The 17,103-nt window shown below is 36.2% G+C and overlaps 1 protein-coding gene across 3 annotated transcripts in view; it reads right to left on the reverse strand.

Moving 5' to 3' along the window:
* EXOC6 (exocyst complex component 6) overlaps positions 1–17,103 on the reverse strand; it is a 208,813-nt gene that overhangs the window by 95,210 nt on the left and 96,500 nt on the right. For all 3 annotated transcript variants that reach the window (XM_065894605.1, XM_065894606.1, XM_065894607.1), the window contains 4 exons: positions 13,846–13,951; positions 8,255–8,364; positions 4,368–4,479; positions 3,698–3,832 (listed from right to left, as the gene is read on the reverse strand). In XM_065894605.1, the coding sequence (XP_065750677.1) occupies positions 3,698–3,832; positions 4,368–4,479; positions 8,255–8,364; positions 13,846–13,951 (463 nt within the window). The remainder of the gene's footprint in view (positions 1–3,697; positions 3,833–4,367; positions 4,480–8,254; positions 8,365–13,845; positions 13,952–17,103) is intronic.

Raw genomic sequence — 17,103 nt, forward strand, 5'->3', positions numbered from 1 at the left:
TGGCCAGAGCAGGCTGGAATTGGGTGTTTCCCTTCTCCCATTAGTTTAGGCACTGGTAAATAGTTTATTTTGAGGTTAGGTCTTGTTGAGAAAAACAGAATGCTTAAAGAACAGAATGCTCTGGCCCCTGCTGGAAATGTAAGAGGATTTTCCTCAAATCTTCACTGGGAGAACCTGGTGCCCCCTCTAAGACTGGGTTCTCCTGGAGTTTTTACTCTCAAACTTGTCCATACTGATTTTCTAATATTCATTAATTATACTTCACGTTTTCCTACCCCAGTAATGATTCCTATGGGTTTCTACTCCATTAAGTTGTGATTCTCTGTATTTGCCTACTTCTCCAATTTTGGGGGCAGCAGTGTGTCCTGTGATCTCACTTCTCTGAAAGATCAAGGAAGAATTGATTTTTTCAGTTTTCTCAGCTTTTTACTTGTTGGGACAGAGTGATAATTTCCCAGCTCTTTACATGCCAGACTAGAAACTGGAAGTCTGTGTTCACTTTTTAATAATTAATTGAGCTATATCTATTTATAATTATTGCATTTATAAATTGTGTGTGCTTATATATGAATGTTACATTTAAAAAAGGAAGTTTTTATAGAGTCCACGTACCATGTCCTTGCTCCACAGGAAGAGAATTTCAAGCCCTTAATCAAAGATAATTTACCACTGTCACTTTAGCCATAATCCTAAAAACACTTTGTTACATACTCATCAATAGATTAAAAAAGGCAAACTGAAAAAGAATCGCAAGCATATTCTTTCTAGGCACTTACAGTTGCAATCACTGCCCGGACTCAAAAGGAAAGGACTCTTCGGGGTGGCAGGTTGGAAAAGCTCCAGGGAGCAAAGTTAAAAAGCTCTGATGCCAAAGAAAAAGAACTGGGCCATTTCTCTACACAGATTAAAAAGGGAATGGTATTCCCATTTTCCCCTCTATTCTGATGCAAATCTTTTCAGTTAGAAGTCTTATATTAGCTTCAAGTAGCTCTCAGTGTGGGTCCAGGTTAATTTCAAAAAGCTGTGGTACTGCTTGAGGGCAGGAACTACTTACTTTACCTCTTTTGTACCACTCACAGATTTAGTACAATGAAAGGCAAGCTAACAAGGCAGTCTATATAATATTTCATAAAGTAAACAAATATATAAAATCTACCACTTTGTATATGCATATGTGGGATTTTGGAGGGGAAGCAAATGGAGGTATGGGTAAAAGGATCATGTAAGTGCTTATTTCTATAATCATTAAGCAACTAAATAGAAATATATTTGATCAGGTCACTGGACTGAAAAGAATTAGGCTAAGAGGTTAACTAAGCAATCCTTGCTAATGTCTGTAATCAAGACTGTACTTTAATCATCTACAGATTGACGATTCACTGTGAATGGAAATTCCCCCAATCTCCCTCAGTAATTCACTTTAATGTTGATTTAATGATTCTCCCTGTTGAATTGCTTTCTCATAGTACAGTTTAAGACAAATTCCTCTTGAAACAGATCAAAGGAAGAGTTGAAGAACACTTAACCTTCAAATATTGAGCTTGAAATAACTCTTGTTTGTATATCATAAAAGAGAAAGGGTTTCCTGAGTTCTGTGCAAAAATAAAACAAAAAATAAACAACAAGAAATAAGGATGTTCTACTATTTGTACAGGCTGAACTTGATTTCCTAGAAAACCCAAGGGGTATCCTATGGCAGTTGTAGCTTCAACTAAATATCTACAACTTAAGTACCACTGGAACGATGGACCAGAGCTAACATTTCTAAACATTTCCTCTCAACAGGCAGATTTTGAGAAGTGTAGTTCCAAGATTCCTTAATCTGAGGCATCATGTTCCAGTATCTGTGGTTCTTTGACTTACAATTGATAAGAAAAATTGCTTGAAGATCCCTAGATACACCAGATGTCAACGCATTTCATGTTTTAATCAAAGTACAGAGCAAGCCTATTAAATATAATGTTAATAGTTAAATATGCTTACAACTCCATTCCCTAGTAAATCCCTTCTTGACAGCGTATGAGTAACACATGGACATAAGGACAGAGAGCAAGAAAGAAAAAGAAGGATTGTGTAAAATCTAATATTGAAGCAAAGAATCAATCTGTGGATAAATAAATGTCTACAAATTTGTGGAGTCTCCTCCTGTATTATGGTACTTATTATATCATATTGTCAATTGTCTTTTTATAGTTTTTTCTCCCGTGAGCTCCTTGAGGGCAGGGATACATTTCTATATTTTCGGCATCTAACAGAGCGCTCAGAGCACAGATCATGTACAACAAATGGCACTGTGCTAAGTATCCCCTTTAATCCTTAGAATAATTGTATGAGGTAGATAATATATTGCTATTCTAATTTTGTAGATAATAAAACCAGGAATCATTAAAATGAAAGAATGTGGCCAAAGTCACACAGCAGTCTAACTCCAGAGTATATGCGCTTAATTACTGTACTATACTATCTGAATAAATGAACGCCTGTTTTGTCCAGGTTCTGTCTCAGTTTTAATAAATAATTTTATTAATTCATTCACTCAGATATCATCTGCATTTGTGTCTTATGGATTAGGATGACAACATGGGCTCAAGAATCATCAGAGGAGCATAAGATTTGGGGGCCAGGCAGATAACTTTAGGAACCAAGGGTCTTTTCTGGACTTCACACTTTCAAAGTCTGGTTACTCTTTTTTGTTTTTGTTTTTGGGGGTTTTCTGGTTGCACCACGTGGCACGTGGGATCTTATGAGTTCTCCAACCAGGGATCAAACCTGCATCCCCTGCATTGGAAGTGCGGAGTCTTAACCACTAGACTGCAAAGTCTGGTTACTGTTAACATTAAATTCGTTATATCTAAATACAAGTATACTGAATTTTTTAACTGTAAATGATTATACTATAATTTTAGGAGATAAATTGGGCAATTTATAATATAGCAAGAGTAGGGAAGATGATAATTCTTTTTAATAGAAAACTTAGAAAGGGCTATGAGGTTAAACTAGCAAGCCTATTTTATAGATAAGGGATCAGCAAATGGTTTATATTAGTTTAACAAATTATTCAATGCAAAAGGATTTATATTGCTAGACTATGCCAGTGTCTCATTTACATGATTCCCAAATCAATAAAATAATAAAAGTTTATATAACAAATTTATGAAATTATTTAATTCATAATGCTTAAAACAACCATTAATTAATGTTTTGTTATATCCCATGGTATTATAAAAACAAAAATCTGTCCATTCAGAAAAGAGTAGGACTTGAATAACATGTAATAAGGCAATATTATCAGAGGCAATAAAGGATGTAAAGCAAATCTTACACTTGTCTAATTCTTCTTACAATTTTAATTTCCAAACATACACACACTTATATATATTACATATACAATTAACTATTAAACTGTGAGACATGAAAGAAAATCAAGTTAGACTGATTCAGCACTACTCTAAGTCTTCAAAACATGAAGAAAATGTAATATAGCTATAGAAAATCAATATACTTTTCTTCATTTTAACAAGATGTTTAATGCCAAAAAGGAACTGACATTTATTTGCTCATTGTTGACATTGATTACCACTAATTTTCAATTGTTAGAAATATAATGGAATCATGTGTATTACAAAAATTGTCTTTACTTTTTAAAAGTTTGCTTACAGTAACTGAAATAACAACTTTCAGTCAGATTTTTACATACCTTAAAAGTAGAGAGCCCATAAAGTCTTGTGGTATGAACAGTTTCTTGAGAAATATTTGTAATATTAGTTATAAAGTCCTCAAGGTATTTGCAAGCTTGTTCCAGGTGTGTGGTGTTTATAATGATTTGCACTAGCTAGAAAATAGAAAATGCCTCCAGTGAAATGCAGGTTACATGTATACAAAGCCATTTGATTTTTAAAATTAGGATTATTACTTCCAGCAAGTGTACCACTTCTGCATAATTATAGCATTATAGGATACAACTGATTATCTGATTTCAAAAGCCTGCTGTAAATACTGCTTATGAATGCTATCATCTAAAAAAAATAACCAAGAGTCTAACTAGCAACTTTTCAAAGCATTTTTTCAAATTTTATACATTCACCAAGTAAAAAAATTTAGTATTTTCACTTTTCATGTAAAGTCTGGCAAACATGAATCTCCATATATCTTCTAACATCATCAGCGATCCACTATTCCCCATGTAAACCCTTTTCCCTCACATCACTGGAATTTACAATGACGCTTTTATTTTAAAACAAACCCACTTCTATTAATAAATTTAAAATGGAAAGCTAGTTTTATAGGATGATGTTCAGCAATAAATTAATTTATAATAATTGTTTCATATAATGAAACATTTAGCTATAAATATCTTTTTAACCTACCTCTGTCAAACCTATGTGAGGTTTTTTAATAAGATTCAGTAAACAGCTACTCAAAGTTCTGGTCAGCAGCAGATTTGTTGATTTTCTAAGCATATCATCTACTTCTGTTGAGCTAAAAACAAAGGTTGATATTATTAAGGTTTCCACAAGGGTTACAATTAGTTAGCTTCCTAAATAATTTAATGCAATTTACTCTAATTCCTTTATATCTCTAAATAAATTACAATCATTCATATCTATTAAATCACATATTTCAATTCAATTTAGTTTCACAAAAGGGATACTTTCCATAAAGTAGAATGTTCATTTATAGAATAATTTAAATGTATTCAATTCACCATTACAGTAAAACCATGGAGTACTTAGTATAAGGAAGTAAAACTATTCTTAAATTATGACTCCATTATGGTACAGCCACTTTCAAAGACACTTTATATACAACTATAACTAAAATTACTTTTAAAATACAAATTGCTAGATTTGATTTTAATACAACTAAGCTATCCATTTCCATTGAGAATTTTTTTTAAAAAGATTCAAAGAAATTAATTGCCTTACACTAGTTTTAATTTGGGAGAGGAACTAACCCTATGATGTTTCTTAACATCCTAAAAATTACTAGCCTAGCACTAAAAAGCTTATTATTTTCTTCTAACCACTAGGCCTTCAATTTAAGTAAGTCATGATTTTTTGTATATAGCCTCATTATCAAAACGGTTAAGCTGTCCTTAGACCAAGTTTTCTCAGTCTCAGCACTACTGACATTTAGGCTAGATAATTCTTTGTTGTGGAGCTGTCTTGTACCATTGAAAGATGTTTAGCAGCATCCCTGTCCTCCACCCGCCTGATGCAAGTAGCACTCTTCCCCCTAGTTGTGACAACCCAAAATGTCTCTAGGCAGTGTCAAATATACCCTGGGGGGCAAAACTGCCCCAGATGAGACTCACTGCCTTAAACACAGTCTAACATTTTAATTTTAGAACCCTTTCACTCTTTACTTTATTAAAACATTACTCTTAAAAATCTATGAGGTACAAATATTTACTAGTTTACATTTATTTTAAATATGCAAATAGAACAAGACTTGACAAAACACAGGTAATTTTCACTACTATTCCAGTGTTCTCCATTTTAATGTAGGTGCTCTTCAATTTCTGCTAACCCTAATTCTGGCAGACCTGAGGAGAATATGCCTCACTGATTTCATATCTGAAGTCAAGACTTCCCAGGGAATAGCATATATATACCAGTAGGGTTTCAGGGTTACACAGTAGCAAACTCTCTGACAGAAATCAGTCGTGTCCCTAGAACAAGCAACGTACTCACACCGATATAAAGGAGGTGGTTGCCAACTCCTCTGGTTTCCTTTCTGACACACTCAAATTATGCTTAAAGACACCCTGTATAGCATCCTTTTCAGATGAAAAGTTATGCATGACAGATAATGTCTTTTGTTTAATTCCCCTGAACTTCCTTGAATGCTGAATCAATGCATAAGTAAAAGCAGAGAAAGAAAACCTATCAGCACCTATGTCCTATTCCTGCCAGCAAGATTTACCCAACAGTGACCAGGATTTTCTCTAAGAGGTTTTTATCCTAACTGAGCAATTTTTTTCCCTTAACTCCTTCTCTTTTGAGCTTATAACCTGTACTCTTCCCAATTTTTAAATAACAAATAACACAGTAATTAAATCTCAATATACAATAAATCTCCTAAATTATTTGAGAGCTTAGCCTCTTATGAAAACTGAAAATTTCTTAAAGATCATATTAGATCCAGATGTTTTCTCTGCAACCAAATAACTGAGACTTCAGAGTCTCATCATGAAGTCACTTAATTCTCTGGCCCTGCTCTTATTCACATATAAAAAGAACCCCAAACATTTTTACTATAAGAGCTCCAAAGCATCTTTTTGGTCTAAAAACCTAACTGCAAAATACGTTTAAACATAATAAAAGAGCTTTAAACCCAGAAAGTTATTTTTCCATAATTCTTTAATGACAAATTAAAAAAAAAATGACTCAGCTCAATTTTAGGCCACAGATGTAAATTTTTAAAACAAAAATATGTCAGAAAGCTGATAATCTAGAATAAATTTAAATTTACATATTTTAATACTAACTATGCTTTCTGTATTCTGAACTACAAAATGAAAATAGCCAATGTTATTTAGCAAAGCTAAATTTTAAAAATGTAAGTATAAAAAGCCTTGCTAAATGAAAAACAGTATCATAGTTAAATAGAATGACTGGATTTTGAACTAACAAAGATGACAAATATTTTTATCAAAGAAAGAAGGAAAAAATAGATAATCTTTTCTGCTGTAGCATTAGTATACAACATTTACCTTTTAGAATGCTAGGAGTTCATGCACAAAAAGAGCTAGAACTGAGGGGGCAATTCTAGTTCTAGTCAGTCAGTAGGGAAGCTTTAGGGATAATTACACATAATATTATGACTAAGGGCTTTTACCTTTGGTGTTATAAATGTGGTAAAAAATCAAATAACAGGACTTCCCTGGTGGCACAGTGGTTAAGAATCCACCTGCCAGTGCAGGCGACACAGGTTCGAGCCCTGGTCCGTGAAGATCCCACATGCTGCACAGCAACTAAGCCCGTGCGCCGCAACTACTGGGCCTGCGCTCTAGAGCTCGCAAACCACAACTACTGAGCCCCCACATGCCACAACTACTGAAGCCTGCGTGCCTAGAGCCTGTGTTCCACAACAAAGACAAGCCACCACTATGAGAAGCCCGTGCACCGCAACAGAGAGCAGCCCCTGCTTGCCACAACTAGAGAAAGCCTGCACATAGCAACGAAGACCCAATGCAGCCAAAAATAAATAAATAAATAAATTTACTTATTTTAAAAAATCAAATAACAATTAGAGATCCACTGTCTCTTCTCTGTAAATAAACAAAATAAAAGTTAATTCCAAACTGCTAAATTTCTATACTTTCTACAGTTTACTTCCAATCTACCATCCACATTGTGGCCAGAGTAAACTTTCTAAAATATTACTCCAGTCATGTCGTTTCTTAGTTAAAAATTCTTCAACAGATCCCCAATGCCTGCAAATAAATATAAAAACTCCAAGCTCTAGTCTCACATCTTATATTGTAGTATCTCATCTGCTCCTACGTCTTATGTGCCTACCATGTGCCAGGCTACACGGAGTGCTTTATACACACTCACTACCTCATTTAATTCTTAAAACCACCCTATGAGTTATTTCTCTCATTTTACAGATGAGGGAACTGCAATTTAAATAGATTAAGTGACTTGCCCAAAGTCCTACTGCAGCTAGTGAGTGTCAACATCAAGAATCAAGCTCAGGTGTAAGTCTGAAGCTTATGTTCTTAACTACTGCATTATACTGCTCTGTTTTAGATCAGAACTTTAGAATGTTCAATGAAAAAAAAGATAGGCATAAATTATTGGTAGCTCTTGGACCATTAGAGCTCTGCTAATGAAAACTACCACTGTAATAGTCTGTCATTCCTTTTCAATGAACACTCATTTGTATTCACTGTTTTTCCAATGTGGAATGATATTGTGTGTTATGTTATAAGCTAATGTCTTTAAAATACATGTTTAGAAACTTTGGTATAAGAGACTAGTAGAGTATGATGAAGCTTAAGGCAGTGGTTCTTAAACTTGGAGTGTATCAGAATCACCCAGAGTACTTGGTAAAGCCAAGGGCTCCACCCTCAGTTTCTAATTCAGTAGGTCTGAGGTTGCATTTCTAGTTAATCCCAAATGCCACCAAGATATGTAAGCCTTCCAACGAGATAATAGTCCACTGAAGAGTCATGGCCTAAAAATCAAGTGTTAATGTTTCACAAAAATAGCTATGATAAAGATACATTTCTTATTAATAAACTTACCTCCGGTGTAATGACTCTGAAAATTTAAGGCTGGCATAAATAAATTCTTTAACTTGAATATAAATATGAGGCACTGATTGAGACATGGGCAGTTTCTTTGGGAAAGATTGCTGTTGAAAGAAAAACAAAGTTGAAACTGTTGCTGAAATTTTAGAAAAAGATATTCTAATCACCTCAAAAATGTAAAAATTAAATTGATTTCACATTTGAATTAGTAGTTAATACTTGCATTTTAAAGTCTACTGTTATCCCATTATTTTTAAGATTTTAAAAAGAATTAAAATATTTCTGAAGAAAATAATGTGGCAATTTACCTGTTTCTTAAATCATGTTACCAGACTTCTAACAAGCAGAGAAAGTATATAAGTGTGTGTCCTGATGACAAGTATCCTGCAGAAGATGCTTAACTCTTTGCTTCCTTACAGCCGTAATACAGAGTCAGGTTGGCATGAAAGTTATGGGCCAGCTTCCTGGCTCAGTGTCATCAAATAATTCTAAGACTCCCTTCACTTGCTTGAATGCCAATTTAAGAAAGTATCCACTTCATTCCAAAACTCCTAGAATACCTTACAGCAGCTTTCTGAGCTAATATGAAGCTAATGGTTTGCAGTATGCTCCTTGGCTAAAATGCTTTACCAGCCAACATCCATTAGCAAATTCTCAGTCTCCGAAAGGTAAACTCTCCCGAAGATTGTTACCAAAAGCCCCCTCTTTACGCTTCATGAAGCCTAATCTACTTCAATCTTCACATTCATTGCAACTTAGTTTACATCATTGACCTCACGAAGGTCACCAATGACCTCACAGGTGTTAAATCCAGTAACTTTTCATGTTACCTGATTCACCTGAACAATCTGACACAATGGGCCTCCTGCTTTTTCTTCCCCCCTAAATAAACCCCCATTTTATTTATTTACTTTTGGCCACTCCACGGGGCATGTGGGATCTTAGTTTCCCGACCAGTGATCAAACCCGTGCCCCCTGCACTGAAAAAACAGTGTCTTAACCACTGGACCACCAGGGAAGTCTCGCCTCCTGCTTCTTAAAGGATCTCTCCTTCCTTGGAATCCATGACCCACACTGGTTTTCCTTTGTTTCTCTACCTTCTCTATATCTCCTCCTCTAGCCATCCCTTAATTGCTACTCCTTAGGGTTCTATCCTACACTTTCTTCCCTTCTTACCACACATACTGTCCTTAGAGAATCTCACCTACTCTCACCATGCAAGTGCCAATATCTCCCAAATCTAAAACTCTAGGCCAAATCTTTCTCCTGAAGTCCAAATCTGTATATCTAACTAACATTTGAACACCTCCATTTAGCTGTAACATTTGAGACATTCTCAACAGAACCCAAAGTGAAATGATCATCCCTTCTTTCTAAATCTGCTCCTCTTGCGTTTCCTATCTTAGTGAATGCTACCACCAGCCAAGGCAGAAATGTGGCTATCACACTTGTGCCTCTATCTTCATCATCCCTCATATGCAAGTGATAATCAACTCCTGTCATTCCTACTTCCTAAAAACCTCAAATCATATTCCACAGCCATAACTCCCATTCAGGTCACCAATCTCTCTTGCCAAAATAACTGCAACAATCCCCAAGCTAGTATCCCAGCCTTACTCTTCTCCAATCCATTCCCCACACACTAGCCAGAGAGATCTTTCTAAAGCACAAATCTGATTATGTTTTTACTGCTTGAAATCTGGTGGTGACTTATTCGAGCCATCAGGCTAAGCTCCCTAACATTGTTTACAAGGCCTATTATAGTCTGCCACTTTCTACTTCATCTTCATTTTTTGATCTTCGTCTCCTGCACTTCATCAACCTTGTACTTTATACTGCAGAATTACAGCCTTTCTCCATGCTGCTTCTTCTGTCTTGAGCAGGGCCAACTTCTGTGAATTGTAATTTCCTGTTTATTTAATCTATCCCTCACTTGACTACAAGCTCCTTGACAGCAGAGACTGAAAAACTAGCACATAGCACAGTGTCTACTAGATAGCAGGTGGATGATAAATCTATGAATTAACATATGTGCTCTAAGGTATCTCCAGCAGAAAGAAACTTACAATAAGCTGGTAGTGAAAACATTTGCAGAGAGCAGTCTCTCTCCAAAACTGGTAGGTTCAACCTTTCCAAATTTAGGAACTGAATTAGGAGTACTACAAAAATCAACTAAAGAGTTGCTGTTCTTTAAAATCACCTTATAATAATGTAAGAGCTAACTCACCTCCAAGTTATGTTTTACAGAATAATGAAACCAATATTAACTATTTGAAAGATATTTCAACTTTAAGAATTGATTTTAATGACATTAAAGACAATATGAACATGTTCTTATTTTAGTCAAAGGATCCTAGTTAAATTAGCAAAGCTATCTGCAAAAAGACAGATTTTAGCATATATGTTCAGTCTTATTCCTTTCTCACTTGTAATTTCTGCTGAAAATAACTCATGGTATTTGAAAGACAATTTCACATCTTTTTCAATCGTTTTAATTGAAAATTATACTTAAAATAGGAAAAAATTAAATATATAAACACACAACCAAGAGACTATTACTAAATAACTTATGGGATTTCTAAGTTATCACATTTAAATTTTCCATGTGCCTTTTGCCTTAATGATAGTTCTTTTTAATGATGAATAATACACAAGCCAATGAATACAATTCCTAACAAGCTTAATCCTCAGATGCTGTATATTTTGGAAGTACCCTACAAGCAAAGTCAAATATCCTTTTAACTATAAATCTATTTAGAATAGTTTAGTGTAATTAGAAGGGACATTAGAGATTATTTAGTTCAACTTCCTTATTTGACAGATGAGTCAAAATGCCCAAATAGGGTAAGTCACTTGCCCATAATAAGCCACAGACAGAGCTGGCACATGAATCCAGACCAAATCCAGCGCTCTTTTTGCAGATGCTATATCCTGAACACATTTATTACTAAAACAAAACAAAGCCAAGCTGTGAGACAGAGAATATTCTCATAATATTTCTTTTTTAAAAAATACATTTATTGGGCTTCCCTGGTGGCACAGTGGTTGAGAGTCTGCCTGCCGATGCAGGGGACACGGGTTCGTGCCCCGGTCCGGGAAGATCCTACATGCCCTGGAGCGGCTGGGCCCGTGAGTCATGGTCGCTGAGCCTGCGTGTCCGGAGCCTGTGCTCCGCAACGGGAGAGGCCACAACAGTGAGAGACCCGCGTACTGCAAAAAACCCCCACAACATTTATTTATTTGTTTGTTTGTCTATGTATTTATTCTTGGCTGCATTGGGTCTTTGTTGCTGCATGCGGGCTTTCTCTAGTTGCGGTGAGCGGGGGCTACTCTTCGTTGCAGTGCGCATGTTTCTCATTGCCGTGGCTTCCCTTGTTGTGGAGCATGTGCTCTAGGCATGCGGGCTTCAGTAGTTGTGGCCTGCGGGCTTAGGTGCTCTGCGGCATGTGGTATCTTCGCGGACCAGGGATCGAACCCGTGTCCCCTGCATTGGCAGGCGGATTCCTTTTTTTTTTTTTTTTTAAGTATTTATTTATTTAATTTTTAGCTGCATTGGGTCTTAGATGTGGCATGTAGGATCTTCGCTAGGGCAATGCAGGCTCTTCATTGCAGCGTGTGGGCTTCTCTCTAGTTGTGGTGTGCAGGTTTTCTCCTCTCTAGTTGTAGTGCACAGGCTCCAGGGTGCATGGGCTCTGTAGCTGTGGCGCGTGTGTTCCAGAGCACGCAGCTCTAGTTGAGGCGCACAAGCTCAGTAGTTGTGGCATGCAGGCTTAGTTGTCCCGTGGCATGTGGGATCTTAGTTCCCTGACCAGGGATCGAACCCTCATCCCCTGCATTATAAGGCGGATTCTTTACCACTGGACCACCAGGGAAGTCCTGGCAGGCAGATTCTTAACCACTGCGCCACGAGGTAAGTCCCTCGTAATATTTCTTGACAGGGAAACTTTGATTGGGGTTTCAAAAATACAGAACTAGAGTGCTTCCCTGGTGGCGCAGTGGTTGAGAGTCTGCCTGCCGATGCAGGGGACACAGGTTCGTGCCCCAGTCCGGGAAGATCCCACATGCCGCGGAGCGGCTGGGCCTGTGAGCCATGGCCGCTGATCCTGCGCATCCGGAGCCTGTGCTCCACAACGGGAGAGGCCACAACACTGAGAGGCCCGCGTACCACACACACACAAAAAAACCAGAACTAGAATAATTATTCTGGTTTTTTGTGTGTATTAGAATACAATTAGGTATATGCAATGGCAGTGTTAGCTATAATCTAAAAGCTATGCATTAAATTACTTGGTCCTGTATTTAGTGACTATTACATGTAATATGCTTAGTTTATGTATATACAAATGTAACATAAAAATTTACAGTCACAATTCACACAACTCATTCAGAATTCACTCTTGTTCATTATAAAGGGATAAAAATGTAGAAAAGGACTAAATTATAAAGTGTTGAAAAAATAATAAAAAAGATTAAGGGAAAAAAATCAAAAATGAAGAGAATGAAAAAGGTGATAATAACAGGAAATATGATATCCTTTTCTCATAAGATCTAATTCTACCCAGGGATACTGGATTGGTACAAGTGTGTGTGTTTCTGTGTGCATGCACGCATATGGGCAATCAGGTGTATTTCCAGAATACTCTACGTGCTGGTCTATTTCCTTTCTCTAGCCTGTCTTTTGTTCAGACATCTTGACTCCAAAAATAGACATTCTTACTTCAGGAAAAAATCTACAGGTGGCTATTGCCTTCATACACCTCTTACTTAACCAAGATAAACTTTTTTTTTTTTAAATAAATTTATTTATTTTATTTTTGGCTGCGTTCAGTCTTCGTTGCTGCGTGTAGGCTTTCTCTACTTGCAGTGAGCAGGGGTTGTTACTCTTAGTTGCGGTGCGTGGGCTTCTTATTGCGGTGGCTTCTCTTGTTACAGAGCACAGGCTCCCAGTGCGTGGGCTTCAGTAGTTGCGGCGCATGGGCTCAGTAGTTGTGGATCGTGGGCTCTAGAGCGCAGGCTCAGTAGTTGTGGTGCATGGGCTTAGTTGCTCCACGGCATGTGGGACCTTCCCAGACCAGGGATCAAACCCGTGTCCCCTGCATTGGCAAGCGGATTCTTAACCACTGCGCCACCAGGGAAGTCCCCAAGATAAACTTTTTATACAAATATATTTCTAGAAAAAAAGCCACAAAATAAGATCTTCCACAGTGATGGAAATTTCAAAGAAATTCTCTCTTTCCTGACAATATTCTCTTCTTCCTATAATCTACTCAACATTTAGTATATCTAATTTGGAATCCACCCAATGATAGTAACACCTGCCCTGGGAATCCACCTAATATTTGGGACAAGGGCTCCTAGTAGCCCCAAGAAAGTCCTTTCTTAACCTCACCAAAACAGTAGTAGTAGTAGTAACATAATCTTTACAAGTTAACAAAACATAATTAATTTTCTCAAATAACACAACAATAACAACAAAGGCCTCAAAAGAAGCTATTCTCACTTACAATATCAGATTAATATAATGTAGCAATAAAAATGATTAATTTATTTTTAAGAAAATTCTTGAATTAAATACTAGCTTGTACCTTTTCAACGTCTGGATCTTGAAAGGGAAATTTACTGATGACTGTTTTATATTCTTCTTCATTAACAATAGGGATGGGACTATAATTATCTTCTTCAAAAATGTCCCTGTTAAGAAAGAAGACAGAATTGAAATTTAATATTAGAAAACATATCAATAGAGTGCTATAGGACAATACTTTTAAAAAACCCAACTATTACAAAATCATTTTTTGTGTGTCAGTTAAAGTTCTAAACAGGAAAACAGTGCCTAATCACTCAGAATTCTGAAATTCAATAGCAAATAAGTCTGTCCCTCAAAATTAATGTGCAATCTCTTCTTTCCACTTGTTTATTTTACATCCTCTCAGCACTTTAATTTTTATTTTCTAGTCTAGAACAATTCTCAACATGATATAGTCTGAATGAACTCATTACAACTAAAAATGAGGTGAAGAGTATCCCAGTCACACTTCTTGATAGGAATAACTCTCAAGTTGTATGTTTTTTGTCTTCTCTTTCCAACTAGACCATAAGCTCCTTGAAGATAAAAACAATGTCTTCCATTTGTTTGTCTCTCATAATGTTGTACTTAGTAAGTCAGACACATTTACTACTCACCAAATAGGCAAAGTCATATGACTAGTTTTAGCCATTGGACTGTGAATACAAGTTACATGTGTTGCTTTAAGTCTAAAGCATTTATGAACTAACTGTGCGACCCTTAGTCCCACAGTGATAGGGGAGACCACCATGTTGAGAAAGTAGAATTACAGATGTCAAAAGCTCAAATCTTGGACTACTAGACCCACTATGGACTTCTGTGCAAGTGAGAAATAAAATGCCAGTGTTCATCCAATGAGATTTTGGGCATTTTTGTTACCGTAGCATAACTCAGCCTGTCCTAATATACCTGCTGTCCAATCAACTTCCTTTTAATCAATAATTCAGTTTGATTTTTATGTACTGAGCACCTATTATGTGCTAGTCTGGGCTAACTCTGATGAAAACTCCCTACCCTCATGAAAATAAAAGCAAGATCACTGTTCTCAAGCCTAACAGGAGAGATAGATATGCAAACAAATTATAATGTTTATAATGATGTGTTATACGTACAATAAAAGAGGCACAAGTTTCAGAAATAGGACAAAGGAGGAAGTGATTAACTTTATCAGAGTAGGTGGGGGACATCTCATGAAAAGTTTTACAGAGAAGCTACGGGCTCTGTACGGTCTTCAAAGATGAAAAGAAACACTTCTAATGAGATTATGGGAGAACAGCATTTCAGAAAGATGGAACATAACATGCAAAAACACAAGGGGAGAAAAAAGTATGAGTGTGGGGAGGGGTTGAGTAAAACCACAAGTAGTGCAGTACTACTGGAGTATAAAGTATTCAAGGGACATGGTTTAAAATGAGCCTGGGCAGATAGACAAACTGAGGCACCCAGATTTTATCCTGTAGGCAGTGGAATACCATAGTAGGTTTTAGGCAGAGGAATGTCATAGGAAGACTTTCACAGAGTGGAGGAAAAACTAGGAAAAGGACAATAATGAACAGAGAAAGGCCAGTTAGAAAGACTGAATAATCCAAATAAAAAGTGACGAGAATTTGAATTAAAGCTGTATTTGTGTAGGAAGAGAGGAAGTGGCAGAAACAAGAGTTTTTAAGAAGTAAAATACATGGGATTTAGAAACTCAATGAGGATTATGAGGGAAAGTATTATATAATCCTGATGAATCCGTGGTTTCTAGACAGGGCAAATGGACAAATGATGTATACCTTACCTCATCAGAGACATTTGCTGAGGTAAGGAACATAAGAGAAGGATACGGTTTGGGCAGTGGATGATGAATACCTAATTGATAAATGGCTCTGGCATCTTAATGAGAGGCTGGAAATAAAGTCATATGCTTGTAAATCACTGAGGTGCACAAGGTAGTTAAAATACAACTCTGTTTGGAGCTAGGCAATCAAGAATATAAATAAAACACTAGTGCTCTCAATATAGGTGGAGAGAACCACACATGGATAAACAAAGTATGACAGTAGTCAGATCATAAATTCTATCATGGATGTCATCAAGTTTTAATTATTCAGTACTGATAACTTACTTTTTCCCCATTTAATTGTTAGGTTGTCAATTCACTACTTGTACAGTCTTTGAAGATACAGATCAAGGACAAAAAATGCTTAAAATCTGCTACTTCTTAAAAATCTAAGCATAAAGCATGATCTAGAACAGTACTGAAAGCAGAAGTCAAAATATATTTCGTAATTACAATTGACATGCTATCATTTGCTCTCATCCATGATGATAATGGAGGATAATGTTAATCCTATCTCTTTTTGAAGGAACCCACTAGCTTTTCAGAGAGAAAACAATACCTCACAGTTTCCCCAATCTTGAGGAACAATCTCACTACTAGAAATCTTAAGATAGATAAGAGAGAATAGCTGGTTCAATACAAATCTATCAGCAACTGTAAAAACTTAAACACTCTTCTGAAAAGGGTAAGTTAATAACAGAAATCCTATAAGTAAAGATTTTTATATACAAATATATATAAATAAAGATATATTATATCACATTAGATCATGGCATATGTATTATATATTACCATCCCTATCAATAAGCACTACCTCTATTTCTAAAATACTAAATATCAAAAATTGTTAATATTTATACATGACTCATCTAAGACTGTCAATTATTCATTTGGGACAACATCCTGACAAGATCACTCCTATGGAATGTTAATACAAAAAGCTTAAATAAGGATTGATTTAGTTCATCTTAATAGAAGTGTATAACCTTGTAAACCACTTCGGTATTTTAAAAGATTTCTATCACAGTATTCAGAAGGTCAGCCCTCCATAGGTTTTGAAAACTGATGGGGTAAATGCCAAGCTAGTGTTAAATCATTTAACATATTTTCTATTTTAATAACATCAACTATTATTGCCACATTGTTTCTATCATATTTTGGCTAACCTAGATGTAAGCTCTCAAGATTGACTTTTTTTGAAACAAAGAAAAAAAGAAAGGAAGGGAGAAAGGCAGAAAGGGAGAGAGAAAAGTTTTTAGAATTTAAAAAGGAGGGAGTTGATATTTCTTTTCATGGCAATACAAAATTATATAGTTATTAAAATACTTTGTGGGCTTCCCTGGTGGCGCAGTGGTTGAGAATCCGCCTGCTAATGCAGGGGACACGGGTTCGAGCCCTGGTCTGGGAAGATTCCACATGCCGCGGAGCGACTAGGCCCGTGAGCCACAACTA

Source organism: Phocoena phocoena, chromosome 16 (genome assembly GCF_963924675.1).
Source record: "Phocoena phocoena chromosome 16, mPhoPho1.1, whole genome shotgun sequence".
In the NCBI taxonomy this organism is placed as follows: Eukaryota; Metazoa; Chordata; class Mammalia; order Artiodactyla; family Phocoenidae; genus Phocoena; species Phocoena phocoena.